Below are 19456 nucleotides of genomic sequence, written 5' to 3' on the forward strand. Positions count from 1 at the left end.
GGAGCACCTTAGGGAACTTCTGCTCCCTCAGGTCAATCCAATGTGTGGGGGCTGGGCTTATGCAGCCCAGCCCTGGCCCTGTTGCTGTCTGCAGGAATGTGGGGAGAGAAAGGAGGAGGAGCAAGCTGCAGGCTAGGATTTCCCAAGCCTGAGCTGGAGCAGGGGCAGGTGGATTGAAGCCCTCCCCCTGCCTTGTGTTCCCCAGGCCTCTCTCTCTCCAGCTCAGCCCAAACAAACCCCAACCCACATCTTGCTCCCCCTCGCTTCTCCCTTCTCCCTTCCTGCAGACAGCACCACAGCTGTGGGGGAGGGGGCGGGGCTAGGGGAGAGAGGCTGCAGGCAGGCACCTCTGCTCTGTTGGCTCCAAAGTGGAGCTCTTCCCCCCACCACCCCGCCCCCTAACCCAAGAGGTGAATGTCTTTTGGGGGGGGGGTGCTCTAACTAATGCTGCTTTATATAAAGCGCCATGAGTTAGAGCAGGGGTCTACGCATCTGTCAGCACCCACAGTAATCAGCATTGCTCCTAGTTTGCCCTGTACTAAGGCATGTCTCTATTATATTGTTATAGAATATTTCTTGGATATCATTTTAGTTTGGTTATTAAGACAAGCCTTTCTAGTGCTGTGTTAAATAGTTAGTCACATTCCTATACTGCTTTGTTAATTATGTCAAGGGCACAGTGAGCTGGCTAAACTTTGTGTAGCCTTTAACTTAATCACCTTTGCTGAGAAATGTTTAATAAAGATCCTTTTCCCTTAGCCCTTTATGCTTCTTTTTAATAATGCTAAATAGTACCAGGCTTAACATTGTAGTACTTTTGGCATGCTTCTTCTTTCAAGACAAATATATATGAATGAACTGCTTCTAGAACATTGTCTGTTGTAAACAAGTGGTCATATGAAGTTATATACCATGCTTGCTTGATAAGAGTATGTTGCAGTAATATATGCTTTATTTCAAACATGGCCAACTTACAGCATGGAGACCACAAGTGGCATGGACAGCCTCTGTGCATAGCACACACCAGTGCTTTTTCCATTGCTGCAGAAAGATCTTCCTCCATATAGGTCTCACCAAGGAGTCAGCAAACAAGCATGTACTCCACAGTCTGTGCTTCACTGCACTTGCACCTATTTGTGTCTTTAGAGTAGGTTCATTTCATCATGTTTGTTTCTGATCTTACAGTTTGTGTACACAGGCAATTCAGGCATTGCCATGTGCTCCGTCATAATTTTCTTACAAAGGTCTTCCCAAGGACTGAGGTAAGACTGACTGGCCTATATTTGCCAGGGTCCTCCTTTCTCCCCTTCTTGTAAATGGGGAGCACACTGGCCCTTTTCCAATCCTCTGGTGCCTGGCCAGTGCCCCACGAGTGCTCATAGAGCCATGCCAGGGGCCCCGCCATGACCCCCACCAACTGCCTCAGCACCTTTGGATGAAGAGTATCTGGACCTACTGATTTAAACACATCCAGCCCCTCCAAAAGTTCCCCAACTAGGTCATCCCTGACCCCAGGCATGGCAGTGCCTCCCTTGCCGCAATTCTTGTGGGGGAGATGTCCCGGTCCCTGTTCAGAAATACGGAGGCAAAGAATTCATTAAAGATGTCAGCTTTTTCGTTTGCCGCAATCACCAGATTGCCAAGCCTATCCTGTAGGGACCCTACATTACCCGGTCCCTTCTTCTTACTTCCTATGTATTTGAAAAAGGACTTTTTATTATCCTTAATTCTGGTCGCTTGCCCTAGCTCCATCTCCGCCTTGGCCTTCCTAACAGCCTCCCTGCAGTCCTGAGCAACGGTGGTGTAATCCTCCTTGGTGATAGCCCCTTGCTTCCACTGTTTGTATGCCTCTTTTTTTCCCTTAGGCATCCCTGGATGCCTTTGTCGAGCCATGGGGGCTTCTTAGCACTTCTGCCCCCCTTGGTGTGCATTGGGACTGGCTCCCTTTGAGATCAGAGGATCCTCTCCTTAAGGAACAACCACCTGTCTTGGACTCCCATCTCATTGAAGATCCGAGACCCCAATGCTTCTCCTACTAACCTTCTGACCACAATGAAGGCCAATGAAAATAACTCTACTCTATGAAATCTTAGCAATGATATAGGCCAGGGGTGGACAAAATACAGCCCAAGGGCTAGATTTAGCCTGCCAAGGCATTTTGTCCAGCCCGCAGTGGGTCCCTTGGCCTTGCCCATCCCAGGCGTGGGGAGCAGCCCAGGCCATGCCATGGCTCATGCAGCTGGTCCCACTGTCCCAGTGTGCAGCAGGGCTGGGGCTGAGGCTGGGGCTGGAATAGCTTGGTGGCCAGACTCTCTTTCCTGGCAGCCCGTGATGACTCCCTCCTGCTGCTGCTGCCAGACACAACCCCACTACCCAGGCACCCTGGCCCATCTGCCCTGCATCCACTGCTGGGTGCAGGACCCACATAGGCAGAGTGCATGGTCTGGCAGCTGGGATGGGGCCACAGGCAAGAAGGGAGCTGCATTCAGGAGAGGGACAGGTGGGCAGGGCCAGCGTCAGGGATCAGGATCATGGGGCAGTGAGAGTATGGGGCCAGGGCAGAGCTGTAATCCACTGCCTGCACACCCCTGTGATGGGCACCAGTTCTACAGGCAGAGGCATGCACGGAGTGGATCACACTCTACCCCAGGTCCTGGCCCCATGCTCTCACTGCCCCAAGATCCTGACCCTGCCCTGGACACAGCTCCTTATCCACCTGTGCCCCATCCCATCCACCTGGCCATGTGCCCTGCCCACATGAGTCCCAGCCAGTCTCCACGGAGACCTCAGGATCACAAGGCAGTGATAACATGGGGCCAGAGTCCAGAGCAGAGCCACAATCCGCTCCCTGCACTCAGAACTGATGCTCATCACAGGGGCATGTGGGCAGAGGTTTGCAGCTCTGCTCTGACCCCATGCTGTCACCTCCCTGCAATCCCAATTCCAGTCCCAGCCCCATTTGCCCATCCCACTCCCAGATGCTGCTCCTCACCTGCCCACAGCCCCATCCCTACTGCCTGGCTGTGCATGGGGGCCATTTAGAGAGTTTTGGTGAGCTGTGTGGGGGAAGAGGAGGTGTGCTGGTTCACCCTGTGACAACTCACCAAAACTCCCTATGTGGCCCACAGGCCCAAACAGTTGTCCACCCTACTGTAGGCCAATGATTCTCAACCAAGGTGTCATGTTATTTCTTGCAGTAATAGAGACCACACATCAATCATCCCTTTCCATCCTCTCCTGTGTCTTCCTGCTCCCTACAGTGCTACCCCACTTCCCCAGGATGCTCAACCCCCAGGCCACATGCAACCCCTGCACTGTCATCCAGCTCACAGTGCTGCCCATGGATACATAGGGAGCCCTGAAGTCTTGCCCTATGCACTGGATCAGGCAAGCAGGGTGGTATGGGGCACGATCATGACCTGTGGGGCCAGACAGATAGTATGGGGCTCTGGGCCCCATTTCCAGCACACAAGATTAGGCAGAGGTAGCTGAGGTCCTATCCCAGAGTCCTATCCTAGCACAGTTGGAGGCAGCACAGGGCCCAATCCAGGCATGTGGGACTGATCCTGGTATGCTGGGTGCAATCCAGCCTGCAGACCAGCCCTGTACCACTCACCTGGCTGTAAGGCTAAAAATTTGAGCACCACTGATGTACTTGTGTTACATGAAGAGGTACCTTAAGTTCCTTAGCAAATATCCTTTATTTACTATTTCACCCTCATATGGTAAGGGATGTTAAACAAGGATAGACATTTTAAATAAGCAGGTCTAGAGCCCTAAAAGAACTAACAAAGGATCTCTCCAACCTGCTGGCATTCATTTTCTGTAAGACTGGAAGCATGCTAACATTGTGCCAATATTGAAAAGGAGATAGTCTGACTTCAGTTCTGGGCAGGGTCATCCTGGCAGTGGTTGCATCCTCACTCCAAGAAATGCTAACATCTAAAAGTCTTCCTGAGGCATGTATGGGTAACTCTGCCTGTTACAGAAGAGCGGTGTGCCAGGAAATGGGAGCAGAGTAAATATCACAAGAGTCATTGCAAGAAAGGCTGTTGGACCCCAAACAGAAAGGGTCTGCCAGCTTGCCACTCTAGCACCATACCACCTACCCAGGTCACGTTTCAATAGACACACAAGGGTCACTCCTGTAGGAGGCAGAGATATCTGAAGAAAACCAGACAGACACAGGAACCGTAATTGTGGACTATATTCTGGACCTTTTTCTGCACGGCTGCGAGGCAGAGGTTGAAGGCTGCAATCCCGTCCCGGGAATTCCCCTGGGATCTCTAAACAGCGCGGGCACAGGTCAGAAGTGGGAAAAAGCATGTCCAGGCCAGGGGAAGGCGAGTGCGTCCAGCACGGCCGCAAAGAGCTGCTTCACATCAGCAGGTCTGCTCGGATTTATGCTGAAGGCTCAGGACACGCGGCGGCCTCCTCCCGCTCCCGCCCTTGCTCCTCGGCCGGCAGGTGGCGCTGCCGCCGGAGAGCCGGGCCCTGGCGCTTTTTGGCCTCTGCGGGCCGCCGTGCCGCCTGCTCGCCTGGCGCCGCCCTAGGTCCGGAGGCTGCGCCGCTGCCGGCCATGCCCGCCTGAGCGGCCCCACGGCAGGTGCGGCCGGGGCGCGGGGGGCCGAGCCACCTCGGCCGGGGGAGCTCCGCAGGGGGCGCTGGGCCTGGCCGCGCCTCTGCTGCCCCTGGGCGAAGCGCTCCCCGGCCGGGTCTGCGCTGCGCTGAGCCGCGCGGGGTCCTGGGGGCGGGCGGCGCTTCGGGGAGCTGGGCCCGGCCCGGCCCGCCGCACCCTCGGGCTGCTGCGGGCCGCTCCCGCCAGCCCCGGCCCCGGCTCTAGGGCTGCGGCCCTGGGGGCCGGGCCGGGGACGCGCGGAGCGCGGGGACTCCCCTAGCGCTAACACCCCCTCCCTCCCTCCCGTCTGCTGCAGGAGCACGATGAGCGACATCCGCCACTCCCTGCTCCGCAGGGACGCCCTCAGCGCCGCCAAGGAAGTGCTGTATCACCTGGACATCTACTTCAGCAGCCAGCTGCAGAGTGCCCCGCTCCCCATCGTGGACAAAGGTCCCATCGAGTTGCTGGAAGAGTTTATATTTCAGGTCCCAAAGGAGCGCAATTCCCAGCCTAAGGTAAGTGGCAGGGCCGCAGGGGCTGGGAAATGCGCTTTGGACTGACCCCAAAAGCTGCTGTGACCCCAAAAGCTGCTTGCCTTGGTTAGCTGAGCACCTTTTAAGGGGTTTCAGTAGAGGGGCTTGCACAGGAAAGTATGGGGAATCCCCTCAGCATCTCTAGCTGCCTGTAGTTGGATTCCTGCTCCCCTGCGCAGGTAGTGTCGGTCAAGGAGGCTTATCCGCAGCAGTTGCTGTTATGCCAGTCTTCTTTAAGCACTTCTCCATAGCAATTTTGTCCGTTATTGTTCAGAACCAAACAGTGTTGGCTCTGTGCTAGGCACAAATATCAAGACTCTCCTTGCCTCAGAGCACTTTAAAATTCAGCATCCTGACCCTGCAGTCTGACCAGCATAGCTGGAAACTCGCATCTATCAAGAGCCCCAGAGTTCATGGGGGCCCCATGTGGGTGCAAGGACCTGCCTATGGAGGTTTGGTGCTGGAATTAGGACCTGGAAAGCAGGGAGAGAAATACAAAGTGCACAGGGAACATGAGTGAAAGGAGATATATAGTAGGGCTTTTTTTGTTTTGTATTCCTGGTTTTGTTCCTCTTCTGTATTTTTTTGCTCTGATTCTCCTGCAGAATGTATCCTTTGCCTTGATAACAGTAGCTGTTTGACATTTCCTGTAAAATATAATCAATAACCATTTTGTATTGGGCAAGTAAATACAACTTTTGCTTAGGAACCAGGCATTTGCACATTGTACTAAAAAAGATACAAGACCTGAGAAGTGGGAAAGTGCAGGCTACCCATAATAAGTACGGATCTCCGGAATTCATGCTGGAAGGGCATGGTGCGGTGGCAGCTTTAATTTTGGGGTTTTCCCCCCCTACGCCCCCTCCAACTTGATGGGGGGGTGGGGGGTGCTGTTTCTCATGCCTGAAACCTCAGCTGCAGTTTTCCCCTCCAGACCATCAGGCACAGACAGTGAGCAGCAAGTGATGGAGCCCTTCCACCAATCAGCAATGGATGGGGCATGCAACTGCAAAATTTAAAGAAGCTGCAATGTCCCACACTTCCAATGTGAATTCCAGAGATCCCTAATAATGGGTGGTAAAGTCTGGAAAGGTGGAACGTCTGCTACTGCTTGAAAACTGTCTCCACTGCTCACGTCCAGTTCTTTCAACAAAAAACTATAAGACTTATTCTAGAGCTAGTCCACGTGTTGCTATACCCTGTTCTCCATGAAGCTGCTTTAGATGTATGGTTGGATTTAGCCACAAGTAGGAGACTGGACTGTGAAGGGGAAGGCTATGCTTTCTGTTTCTAGACATGTTAATAGAGTAAATCCTAATGTATTTTGTGGCTTCCTTATTTCTAGAGGCTGAATTCACTTCAAGAGCTTCAGCTCCTTGAAATCATGTGCAATTATTTCCAAGAGCAAACAAAGGATTCTGTTCGGCAGATCATTTTCTCATCTCTCTTCAGTCCTCAAGGAAACAAAGCGGATGACAACAGGATGACCTTATTAGGAAAGCTGGTTTCCATGGCAGTAGCGGTGTGTAGAATTCCCGTTCTGGAATGTGCTGCATCCTGGCTTCAGGTAAAGCTTCTTCATTAATAGAGCAGTCCCCATGCTTAGTATGTGCTTGCTGGTGAAGTGCTGCCAAGTAGCTAATGTGAACAGTGGGTGGAAACTAAGTGGGACTCTAGGAGTTAACTCACAGAACTGGGACCTGCTCTTCAAATACCCACAGAACCTTCTCTTGAAGACGCCTATGGAGTTTAGAAGAGACAGCAAGGCAGTGCAGCAAGAGACATTCTCCACCTCTTTGCTTCCTTCTTGAGGGTTTGTGTGGGGAACAAGTTTTGCTTCCTCAGCATCCAGGTGCCCTCTCCCCTACCCCTCCAACTCCTGTGAATCTCTTAACATCTACGTGGGGGAGCCCTGCTCTGACTCACTCCTGTAGAATGTGGGCCATGTCTTCATTCCTGCCCACTCCAGGTGTACAGATTCGGCTTTCCTCCGCATTTGGGAAGAGCTGTGAGACGGCTTTGGGAGAGGTGCAGAAGAGGGAAGTGTGTCCGGTCTATTGAGGTCCCAGGAATGCTGCTTTTCCATACAGGTTCCATGAGACCTATAGGAGCAGGAAGGAGTGATATGTTGTTTGCAGGAGACTTCTACTCATTTAAATTGTGATGATTAAAGGATGTGGTGGGGACTTTGTCTTGGTAATTTTCTTTCTTTCTTCCATCCATAAGTTTGTTTGTTTTTTTTATGCTCCCTACTTGCTCTCTCTCCTGAGAACCTCCAGAGGTCTTGTTACCCTGAGAAATCCATGGGAGCTCTGGCTTTCTTATTGGACTTGTGTGATCTGCAACATCAGTGCCCCTTAAGACGGAATGTGGATGGGGACTGCAGTTAGGATGACTTGGACGCCAGCAGGTTGAGAATGTTGCTATGCCCAGATAATAATATTAGATAACTTGCACACAGGGAGCAAAAGGACAGAGCAGAGGTGGTGAACATCACACTTTGTATCAGATGCATGCCACTTTTGCCAGGTACAAAGGTGTTGGAAGGATGATTTTCCTTATTCACTTGTATTCTCAAATTTTAAACATATTTTGGGCAGGGTGTGGGAATATTTATTTTATCTCTGTTTGAATGGAACTGTTGTTCTTTGTTTGCCTCTCCCAACACTGCCTCCCTCTTCTTCCTTCTTTCCTGTCTTTTATATTCAAACTGCTCTTTCCATTTTCTGAGCTGCTCTGTGTACATGCTTGCACAGCATCTGATGAAGTGAATTTGGGCTCATGAAGGATTCTGCTATAATTATCTCTAATTTAGTTAGTCTATAAAGTGCAAATCTACCATGCCTTTTGCCTAACTTCAGATTAACTCAGCTAATTACCTCTCTTGTACTTTAAGAGGGAAAGAGAGAATTATTAAAAAAACAGGAAAGTATAAATGCCAAAATTAGAAATTTGCAGGGGAATGTGGGCAGTGAGAATCTTTGAATGCTGTTTTTAACACATCTCTGGCAAGAGAGTAGATTATGAGTTGAAGGTTCTTGTTAAATGTTGGATTGAATTACCTTAATATACTAGATTGGGGTGCTCAACCCCTGGCCTGCAGGCCAGATCTGCCCACAGTGCCATCTGCTCCCCTGATCCCAGTGCACAGGGCCAAGAGGGGGCAATGCTGGGCCCCAAGGCCCAATCCTGATGTAGTAGTTCTGGACCCATTGGGCCAAATCTTGGTAGGAGGGAGCAGTGCCAGAGCCCAGTGGGGCCCAATGCTGGCGTGTCAGGCTCCTTGTGGCTCTTCTTCTAGCTCCAGGCCACTCTCCTGGATGGAGGGCCAGACGGAGACCCACAGAATGAACAAAAAAATGTACTGGCCAATAAGTGTGTTCCTATAATTGAGCCATAGTGAAATACTCAGCATCTCAGTAAAATTTCTTGTGCATTGGTTTTATGGACTTTTGACCCCCTCCTGTTGTATATCACTTACAGCGGACACCTGCGGTATACTGCGTGAGGCTAGCTCGGGCGTTAGTTGATGACTACTGTAATTTGGTGCCAGGTTCCATTCAAACACTGAAACAAATATTCAGTGTCAGTCCTCGCTTCTGCTGCCAGTTTATAACATCAGTCACAGCCCTCTATGACCTTTCTTCAGGTAAGCTGCATTTAGGTTGCAATGTAGTACACACTTCTGATGCGGCCATGTTCACTTGCTTGGCTATCTGTTGGCATTCTTGCACTCGTCACTAGAATTACTGGTAGATACACCTTGATTTTAATATACTGGATGCAATGCCTGCGCTCTGGAGGAGTTAAGGTAGAAAGTGGGATGTAGCTCTGCCAATGGTAAGTGAACTCGACAAAGGACAAGGACTGAAGAGGAGCCTTAAATCAAGTACCTATTCCTATTAGAACTGCCAGCTTCCAGAATGGGCAAACCTAAGCTGCTGTTATCTATGTTTCAGTTGTCCAGTAGCTAAAGGACTCAGTCTAGTACTTTCAGTGGAATGAAACCTTTGATTTATTTTTTTTAAGTGACTGTGACCTGCAGGCTGGCGTGAGAGTAATGTGGGACAATAGCAACAAACAGGACATGCTTTAAGAAAACATTGATCCATACCATGATGCATTCTTCATTCCTGTTGGTGTAGTGCTAGCTGCTGGCATGTATGTCACAGCAATTTACTGCTGTTGATGTGTTTCTGAAATCATAACCATATGCATATTTTGGAAATATTTGAAAGGTAAAGTGGTTATTGTAATATTAAGCTGTTCTGCCAATGTGCCTCTCAAGATTGAGAGAGTGATTAGCAGGGTGAAAAAGCAGGGGAGGTGTTCCAAAATAGTGTAGGTGAAAGGGGAGATCTTCACTCTTTTTTTTTTTTTCTTGCTCCTCCTTCTGAACTCCTGTGGCAAGATACGCTGGTTACCAAGACTGTAATATAAGTGGACAGGTGAGATTGGAGAAATTTGGGGAATAAGAGAGCAGCATGTTTGAGAGACCGATTCAGTTTAGGCAGCATCTTGCATTAGATTCAGTGCTGGTTATAAAGTCAGTGAAGGAGAATAGCATGACTAGCAATTTGGCTGTGACTTCCTAAAGGTGAGGGAGTGTCTGATTTGAAGCAATGTGAAAGAGGGATTTTAGAAGACGGTATCAAAAAAGGTACTGTAAGAGCGATTTTGGTAGCTGTGGTGATTTAGGAATTATGCAAGAAGCAAGGATTTCTTACGGTGATATCTTTTTATTGGACTAACTATGTAGTTGGGATAAAGTTAGACAAGCTTTCAAACGCAAAACATTCTTCCTCAGGTCTCAGTATCTTGCATTTGAAAGATGAAGTTAGACAAACTTAACTACACAGTTGGTCCAATAAAAGATACCACCCTTTCTATCAATTCTTGCATTTGCGCCTGTGCTTTCACTCACTCACTCACTCACTCACTCACTCACTCACTCACTCACTCACTCACTCACTCACTCACTCACGCAGCTGTATAAGGATTTCTGCAGAGGCTGAGCCCAGGCTCATGTGGGAAGGGACTAACTTGCTTTCTCCAGACTGCCCCCACCCCCCTTTTCTCCCCCCTCAATTTGCTGAGCAGTTGGGTTTTTTTGGTTTGTTTTTTCAGATGACCTCATCCCCCCTTCAGAACTGCTTGAGATGATAGTCTCCTGGATCTTTGAGGACCCCCGCTTGATACTCATCACCTTCTTAAACACTCCTATTGCAGCCAACTTACCAATAGGATTTTTAGAGCTCACCCCACTCACTGGACTGATCCGCTGGTGTGTGAAGGCCCCCTTAGCTTACAAGAGGAAAAAGAAGGCTTCTGTCTCAAATGGTCACCTCGCCAGTAAAGCTGCCAAGGAGTCGGCCACAGGAGATGATAGAGACTGTCACCAGCTGTATTCCAAACTGCATCTAAGTGTCTTACAAGTTCTCATGATGCTTCAGGTGCACTTAACAGAGAAAAACCTTTATGGCCGTCTGGGGCTAGTGCCCTTTGACCACGTGGTTCCACTTGTGGAGGAAATAAACAGACTGTCTGATGAACTCAATCCACTTAATGCCTCCAAAGAGATTGAACTGGCTCTAGACAGGTTGGCTCAGGCTTTGCAGGTGGCCATGGCATCAGGGGCTTTGCTGTGCACTAGAGGTAGGTTGTATAGGTTGCTGTCAATTTCCCTTTTTCTTTTTTATAGTGCAGTTTCTAGACTTTGGTGTTGTAGATTGCCCAATCCATTCCCTAAAACATGCTGTGTTTCCTTCCTCTGATCTGGAGTAGATGCAGAGTTTTTTGTATTTTGAGAATAGTTTTGCTCAAGATAGTCTTGCATGCTGGGACCTGTGGTATTCATCAACTGCAGCTTCAGATTAAAGATGAGTTGCTGCAGTCTGCTCTTACATGAATTAGTTGCTCTGTCTGTCCCATACGTTTAGGTTTGAGCTGATGGTACCTGTTTATGCGGAGTCAAAGATGGCTGGGATGTGATACTAACCTCATCCCTCCCTAGTGTATCATTGACTCCAGAAAGGTAGCTCTACTAGTTGCTAGGCTTTGGAGGTCTCTTTGACCATTATTTAATGACCCTAGGTTTTAGTTGAATTACCAGAGGGTTCCAGGCAAGCAGAGTTCTGTTTCATGTGGTGAGAATCCTGGGTCAGAGTTTTCCTGCCATGCATCTGCATTTCTGGGCTGGCCGTTTAACTTAAACCTAAGGCAGGTTAAAGGACTGTCAGCTGTGCAAGAATGATGTGTAAAGTGGTATGATGAAATGTTCCTAATAAGTTTTCATTTACATCTTTTGATTTAGTATTTTATGACAGACCTTCCTAGAAAGGAGATGGTAGGGTTGGAGTGTTGTAGCTGTGATGCTCCAGGAAGTATATGAGAGGTAAGGATATTTTGTGATGTCATTTCCTTTACCAGTTGTGTAGTTTGAAAAGCTGTTGGACAAGCTTTGGGGCATCAAGTGCCCTTCAGGTGACCCGAGTGTCCAACAGCTATCCTAACTATACATTTGGTCCATTAAAACATATCACAAAAAATCCTTGCCTCTGGAAGGGAGAATTGGCCGGGGGGGGCACAAATAATAATTTATTTCAAATCTATTCTGTTGTCTTCTCTTCTGTTTCAGACGATTTGAGAACTGTGTGCTCCAGGCTACCACACAACAAGTAAGGCCCTTTTCCTAAAGCTCTATTTAGTCTAATGTACATTTTAAAGCATTTGTAGGTGTGTCAAGATATACATCAAGACATTTGTCATGAAAAGTTTACAGTATGCATGTGCTTGACTAAAGTATGTCTTCCAGAAAACAAGTTATTTGTCTCACTAACTGAGTAGCATAGTAAAAAGTAAAGGCACATTCTCTAAAGGAGTTCAAATTAGATGATCCTAAGGCTTCTTTTGACCTTAGACTCAGAAAATCCCCACTTATGCAGGCTGATCAGCACAGGCAGACCCTTACCCCTCCTCTCCTTCCCTTCCCCCCCCCCCCCCCCCAATATATCCTGAATCAGTAGGGCTCCACCTGCAGAGGTAAGCTTGGAGGATCATAGCCTGCTTTAAAACAGTTAGATAAATTAGATGGGGGGGGCAGGAGGGTGCAGATATGAAAGCATCCAAAAAATTCTGCCCCATCACTGATTCCTATGTACTGTGCCCTAACCAAAAGTGTAATGGCAGTATTCATTCTTCTCATGGTAATCCCCGTGTAATTTCTGGGAGGTGTGGGGCGTCCCTGATAATAGTTAGAAAGTTCAAACCTGAGTGTCTGCAGGTAGACTTTTGTAGCTGAAAATTAAGCCATGTCTATTCAGGTGTCTAAGTGATTTTTTTTGAGCATTTGGGTATGAAAATGTTCACCTAAATATGTGTTTATATTTAAAAATGAGCCCTGGCTGATTTTTTTCCTATTTTAATCCTGTTTTATTTTCATAAACATAAATAAATCCTTGGCAGCCTCTTATGCTAGCAGGGGGAAAATCCTCACCCCTTTTATCTGTCCTCTCCTCTCCCCTCCCCTCTTTGTCCCCCCCACCCCCTGGTATAGTCAGTGGAAATGAGGACTAAATTTAAATTGGATTAAATCAGATATCTTTAAGATGAAGACACTGTTTTCTGCTGAAGTGAAAGCTGTTTCCCCTCTCAGTAGAACTGAACCTCCCCAGAGCACTGCCCCCCCCCACACACACACACCCACCCCTACAGAGGTATAGTGCAAATATATGTATGCTAGTCTAAGACTAGCTAAACGGCTACGAGTAGTAGTCCAGGTACGGCAGTATGAATTCAATATAGGTGAATCTGTCTTTGTTTGTTGGATAGTTTTTGAAGCCTGCATTAAGGTTTAGGCTGCCAACTGCTAGCCTGCCGCTAGTACATAGGTTACCTAGGTTGAAGCTAGGTCAGGTATGTCTGTACTAGGGTGAAATCCTTGGGAACTGTGCACTCTCCGCCTGCTTTGTTTGTTGGGAAGAAGGGAAGGAGTGGCACAAGCCCATGTTCTTGAGAAATTTTCTAACTTTATCTGATGATCAGTACGATTGCCAGGTTGCTTGATTAGGAAGATGTTGCAGCAATTGGGGAAATAGGGTGGGGGGAAATTTAAAGGTGAAAATTTGAAAAATGTTCAGATAAAAATACCTCTGCAAAAACCTGTAAGACGTGCAGTATTTGACCCCTGTGATGCTGATGCCTCGTCATGAGTATTTGCACTTGACTTAAGTTTTAAAGTAGTGTTGCTGCTTAGGAATTAAAATGATCTGCAATGCTCCAGGACACACAATTTATTTATGGAAGTGAGATGCAGTCAGGCCACATCTTAGCCATAAATTGTAGAAGCCAATAAAGGTATTTCTGTGACCTGTTTTTTTCTTGTGTATCAATTCAGATTAAGAAAAAAAACAGAAAACCCCCCCAGCACATTCCTGCTCCCTCAAAAATCTGCATCATCTTGGTGCAGGAAAATCCTGAGGCTGAAACCCATCACTCTCTCACTTTCTAGGCTCCAAGATGTAAAATAATAACCTGTATAAATACAGAAAAAAAACCCTACACATGCATCCCACAACATTTGTTAATCTAAATTGCTGGAGTTTATGTACAAATGATAAATGGTAATAAATAAATATTGTTTTTGTGCATGTTTTACCTGACTGTATGCCTTCAAATATACAACCTAGTCTTAGACTAGCATACATATGTTTGCACAAATATACAACCTGACATGCAGCTCACTCACCTCCCATCTGTAGTCTATTAGTCTCAACCTCTTGTGAAAAATCAGTATAATGAATCAGGAGCTAGATGCATAAAGACTTGTAGACAAGTTTTCCAAGTATCACTTCTAATTAGAACCAGGATGCTCTCTGATAATTGGGAGGGGAAAAGCCCTTTTTTTTTTTTTTTTAATATAGGGATTTGGAAGCCAGCGAGAAGTCCTGTAGAGCTTCACAGAGCACCTGTGCTTTGAAGAGATGGTAACTGGCACTCTTTCCTTCTTGATGATCTAGCTATTGAACAACATTTTGAAAGTACTTAACTATTAGTTATTGTGAATAGTGCTTCTCTGAAAAATAGCACTGTCTTTACTCGGCTCCAAAGACATCAATCTGCCTGAAGCTCTAATAGCATAGGTGCTGCCCGCTCTCCTTTAAACGTTGCTGTGTGTCAACAAAGCTTTGCAATGGCTCTCCTTGTCATGTATGGGATCACTTGACAGACTATTTCTGTTTTGACTAATTCAAGGTTGAAGTAATAGCTGCATCTCTCTGAATTTTCTTTTTGCAGCCTGCTCCAGCTGGTAATATCGGGTCCAGTACAACAGCCAACTCATGGGGCTCTGCCACCAGGATTCTATCCTCACATCCACACTCCTCCATTGGGCTATCCTGCTCATGCAGCACACCCTGCATTGCCTACTCACCCAGCGCTTCCTGCGCATCCTGTACAGACGTTCATACCTGGAATGACATTTCCATACCGGCCCATCCGCTAAAGAATCTCACTTAAACTATAACATGGACCCATTTTTCCATGACTGGGGAAGCCTTACAGAGGAAGCCAAATGTTTTAGGAACTATATTTTTCTTCTTTTTAATTTAGTGCAGTTTGATATCTAGAAGATGTTTTTCTACAGGAATAAAAGCAAGGCAGAGTGGTAGGCAGCACTTACCTTAAACAAAGGCAGTTTCTTTATTAACCCATGTTAGTTGGATAAAAGAAAAAAAAATGAGTCCCCTAGAATATGTGGGATTTTTAAATGCTGATTTAACTTCCTTTTTAATGAACAATACCACTGTATTGCTTGGTCTGGTACTTAAGTAGCACACATGTCTGACTGGTGAGACCAGCACCTCTTGTTTCTTTTTGAGAGGGCCAAAAAGAAAATCATCCATATGCTATTTATCTTTGTAAATGTTTGTATCTATACCTACAGAGGGTGTATACACTGTATATTTTTGAAATTACAGCTGTCTGCTTCAGAAGCACAAGATAGAAAAAAAATTTGTGCTTCCTGTCACCAGGAAACATTAAAGAGAAAATTGTAAAATGAACCTTTGCTTCCCACTTTTTCTCTTAAATGTTTAGAAAATCCAGCTCATTAAGATTGATTATAAGAAAGGGAATGTATGCCCTTTGCCACAGAATTTAATTAATGCTGACTGGCAAAAATGCTCACTGTATAGTAGATCTGCTAAAGCTAAACCATTTGCAGCTGCTCAAGTGGTTCTCGTAAACAGCATTGTCCGATTGCTGCCATTGTCCGATTGCTGCAACAGAATACAAAATATATCCCATTAAGAGTTGTGGTGCCTTCTTAGCAAAATGAAATGAGTGCAGTTCTCTTAATTCTCTTTGGCTTTAAGAAGGGAGCTCTCTTTGTAGTAAGTTTCAGATGCTATGCTACTGATCAGAGAAAAGCATGATATGCATAACTATCTATTGGTAGTTGTGCACACTTACTTGAAGCACAGGACAAACGTGGGGGCTGGGGTTTGGCACTTAAAATGCACTCAAATTCAAGATAAAGCCTGATGTTTATCTATCTTTTCCTAGTAAAAAAAGAAGCTTCATCTGTGGAAGCTCCAAGTAGGTTAAAAGATCCTGTTTGTGTAATTATTTTGGTCCTGAAACTAAAAAATTACTATGCACAATGGAGTATAAAAATAATTTTGATGTTCATTACAGCATATTTTAAGAGGTTACATAAAAGTAAAAGTGGAGGTAGAGAGAGCTCTCTGTGTTTGGGGATGTTATCTGTTTTTGTGATTTGATTTTTTTTTTTTTTTTCAGTTCCCTGCATCCTGTTTCTCAAACTTGTGCTCAGAGATAGGTTCTTAATTTTATTTATTTTTTAATTAAACCTTGGATTTCTTTTGAAGTTTGCTCCCTCTTTTATAAGCTTTCCCTGTTAGTATGTCATTTATTTGAGAAGCTCACTTTTAGCATACAAAGAAACTTAAAGTGCCTTGAAGTTCTCTGCTGTTGGGGCTTTGAAGCAGTATAGTTTAATTTCAAATTTAACTGGTTTCATTTATAAATATTTCCCATACAGAACAAACAGGAAAAGAACCTATACCCTCTGTTCTTGGTCAGTGCTTGAGAGGTGGTTCTGGATGGGTACCAAGATGATGCCAGTCTCTAAATGTCACAATACTGTCAACTGCTGCTTGAAGGAGTTAAAAGCAAACAAAACCCTTTGTTTCCTATATTTAGGAATTACTTGCTGCATTTTTCATAATGCTAATGTTGATTAAATGTGAAGTATTTTCATAGTGATCATCAAATGTGAAATATCTATTGATCTCCTTTCAAAACCATGAAGTACCTGATGAAATATTGGTTTTATGGAGGAGACCATTTTTATCCAAGGCTCGGTCCTTAGACCAGTGCTGTTTAATATCTTCATCAGTGACTTGGACGAGGGCGTGGAGAGCAAGCACACTGTCCAAATTCACGGATGACACTAAATTATGGGGCAAAGTAAACACACTGGAGGGCAGGGAACGGATTCAGGTGGATCTGGACAGGCTGGAGAAGTGGACAGAACAAAATAGGATGCAGTTTAACAAAGATAAGTACAAAGTATGGCACCTAAGGAGAAGGGATTGCTAACACACTTACAGATTGGGAGATGACCTTTTAAGCAGCACAGCAGAGGAAAGGGATCTCAAAAGTCATAGTTGACTTAAAAATGAATGAGTCAACAATGTGACAAAGTGATCAACAGAGCTAACCACACTCTATCATGCATTAACAGGTGCATCACAAACAGATCTAAGGAGGCGATACTTCCCCCCTATGTGGCATTGGTATGGCTGCAGCTGGAATACTGCATCCAGTTTTGAGTGCCGCACTTCAAGAGGGATGCGGATAACCTTGAGAGGGGCCAGAGGAGGGCCATTCACATGGTTAAGGGCATGCAGGTAAGGTCCTATGAGGAAAGGTTGAGGGCCCTGGACCTGACATAGCAGGACAGAGGAGGGCTGAGAGGGGAAGCTTGGTGTTGCTGCCACAAGCTAAGCACTGCCATAGCAAACGAGGTGCCCTCTGCCCACCTGGCAGCAGTGGGAGGCACATGTCAATGCTAGTTCTGCTGCTGCTAGGCAGGCAGGAGGTGCCTCACCATGGCGGTGTTTGGCTTGCAGTGGTGGTACCAAACATCTCTGCCCTGTTCTGCCCTGCTGCACTGGGTCTCATCTGCTGGGCCCTGGGAGCAGGGCAGGGAGCCCAAGTCCATGGGGGGCAACCCTGAGCGGAGCCCATGGGGTGAGGGGGAAGGGGAAGTGCACTTCCCCCTCTTTCCCCCCACTCCCCCACAGGCTCTGCTCATGCCACCCATGGGGGAGGGGAAGCAAGCCTCTGCCCTGCTCCACTACAGCCACCTGCTGCAGGGTGTGGCTTGGGCACTGCTGCAGGGGGCTGTGGACCTGACAGCTGGGGGCCAGCAGGGTTGGAGTGGGGAGGGGAGTGATGGGTTATGGGGGTTTTAATTGGAGAAACCCAGGATCCCTAGTTATAATTTTGTTACTAACAGTTGTTTGCAGTCCTCTGTCCACACTTAAGATCCTGTCAGTTCTCCTAGTCGCATGTTGCACTGATTGCTGCTGAGCCACCTTTGGAGAATTACAGGAAATGGAAGTGGCTTAAAAGTGTCTTGGTATAAGAGGTTGAGAACCACTGCTTAAAATCCACTGGGAAAACTGTAAAATTTTACATATGACATCACCTAATGAAATCTTTCAGGATGGCATGTACAAAATTGCTCATATGTTGCCCTGGGATATTATTTTAGAGGAATTCTCAGAATATATTTTCCTTTCCACGTGCAGAGATTGTAGTTCTAAAACTCTAAATAAAATGCATGAATTGGCTTGCTGGATCTGGAGAGGCTTACGTTACGAATAAGGCACATTGGCATTGCAGTATGTTTGGACGTGCACTGCTCATGCTGTGTAGTGTAGGCATTGGTACCTGATTTGCGTTTCCTCATTTTAGGGAGAAACTGTATATATTCCCTGTAAGGAGCAATAGTATTTCTAATGACTTAAGTCACTGAGAGTCATACTGAAACTCCATTGGTATTTTCTCCTGAAAACTAATTTAGATTTGTTGGCGATGTGCTGTGCAAAGATGATTTAAACGTGCAATTTCCTGTGATCAGCTCTTATTGAAATGATCAAGCTTCACTAAATCCAGATCATTTTTTTTTCCCCCAGAAGGGGCTTTTATCTGCCCCATTTACTACCTCAGCTTTTGCCTCGTGAGCACCCTGTGTTAATTTGCGTTTCTTTCATTGCTGCCTTTCCTAAATCCCTGCTTCTGGGGAGGTTCCCTACTTCAGCACTTGCTCTGTCACACGTGTCAGCTGCTCCGACCGTGCTGCCATCTGTGCCTCTGGCAAACTGATCCTGTCCGGCCTCCGCCTTTCTCACCGGGGAGAGGATGAAGCAGTGGCTGTGGGCCGGGGGAGGGGAACTCGCGTTTCCAGGACCCGGCTGCCGTGGGGCGGGAGCTGTGGAGGCCCGAAGCCCTTCCCTGCGCACGCGTCGAGACGGCTGCACTGCTCGTCACGTGGAACCGGGCAGCCAATGGGGCGGAGGCGCCGCGGGGGCCGCCGGGAGGAAGTGGCGCTGCTGGCGTCGCCGCGGCCCCGACTTGGCGTTCGGAGGCGGCGCAGCCCGCCCCGTCCCGCCCCGTCCCAGGCGTCCGCCGCCCGCCCGCGGTGAGTGGGGGCGGGCTCGTGGCGCGGCGGGGCCTGGTGCCGGGCGAGGCAGCGCCCCGAGTGCGGGCGGCCCGGCCCGGCCCGGCCTGGCCCGGCCCGGCCCGGCTGTGCCCCGCTGCTGGGCGCGGGGTCGCTGACGGGGGGGCGTGTTTCTGTGGCTGGACCGAGGGTTTGCAGTAGGTGCCACTTTTTACCCCGGTTCGGTCGCCGAGGCGCCAGCAGCAGTGCCCCGCGATCGCCTGTGGCCTGTCCTCACTGGCACGCGGCAGTAGGAGCGAGCAGGAGACGTGCCAGGGATAACTTGGTACTTGTGGTGGTGGCATCTGGCTCAGTGGTTCTCACCTCCTGGAGTCCCGATGGGCCTTGGCAAGTGCCAAGTCTTGGCTTTCACTTGCTTTTTGACTATGGAAAAACACCACGTTCTTGTGCACAGCATACCTGGAATAGAGCACACACCTGGCTTGTGGAAGGCAGGATGGGGGAGCCCAATCTCTTCTTGTGATAAGTAACTGAGCAACAGCAGGTAGGGACGGCCCTGTCTGCTCCCCATGACTGCTTTCAGACTTCTATTTT

The 19456-nt window shown here is 47.5% G+C and overlaps 2 protein-coding genes across 4 annotated transcripts in view; both read left to right on the forward strand.

The window, feature by feature from the left end:
* Nucleotides 1-4500: 4500 nt before the first annotated feature.
* INTS15 (integrator complex subunit 15) lies at nt 4501-16039 on the forward strand. 2 transcript variants are annotated; one of them, XM_019489984.2, is made up of 8 exons: nt 4501-4606; nt 4935-5133; nt 6497-6718; nt 8635-8800; nt 10279-10806; nt 11789-11828; nt 14073-14135; nt 14446-16039. In XM_019489984.2, exons 2-8 carry the CDS (start codon nt 4942-4944, stop codon nt 14651-14653), a joined length of 1419 nt encoding a protein of 472 aa, XP_019345529.1. In that variant the 5' UTR covers nt 4501-4606; nt 4935-4941; the 3' UTR covers nt 14654-16039. The 2 variants fall into 2 exon arrangements, with proteins under 2 accessions (XP_019345529.1, XP_014457696.1); XM_014602210.3 differs by lacking the exon at nt 14073-14135 and having other exon boundaries at nt 4502-4606.
* A 2725-nt stretch (nt 16040-18764) lies between these two features.
* Nucleotides 18765-19456, forward strand: part of NAA60 (N-alpha-acetyltransferase 60, NatF catalytic subunit) — a 34128-nt gene continuing 33436 nt past the window's right edge. Inside the window, exon 1 of one of the 2 annotated variants that reach the window (XM_019489979.2) lies at nt 18765-18883. The gene's annotated coding sequence lies outside the window, so the exon portion shown is untranslated. Of the gene's footprint in view, nt 18884-18953; nt 19407-19456 lie in introns of those variants that run through there. The other variant, XM_006268538.4, reaches the window with a different exon arrangement.

Source organism: Alligator mississippiensis, chromosome 13 (assembly GCF_030867095.1).
Source record: "Alligator mississippiensis isolate rAllMis1 chromosome 13, rAllMis1, whole genome shotgun sequence".
Classification (NCBI taxonomy): domain Eukaryota; kingdom Metazoa; phylum Chordata; order Crocodylia; family Alligatoridae; genus Alligator; species Alligator mississippiensis.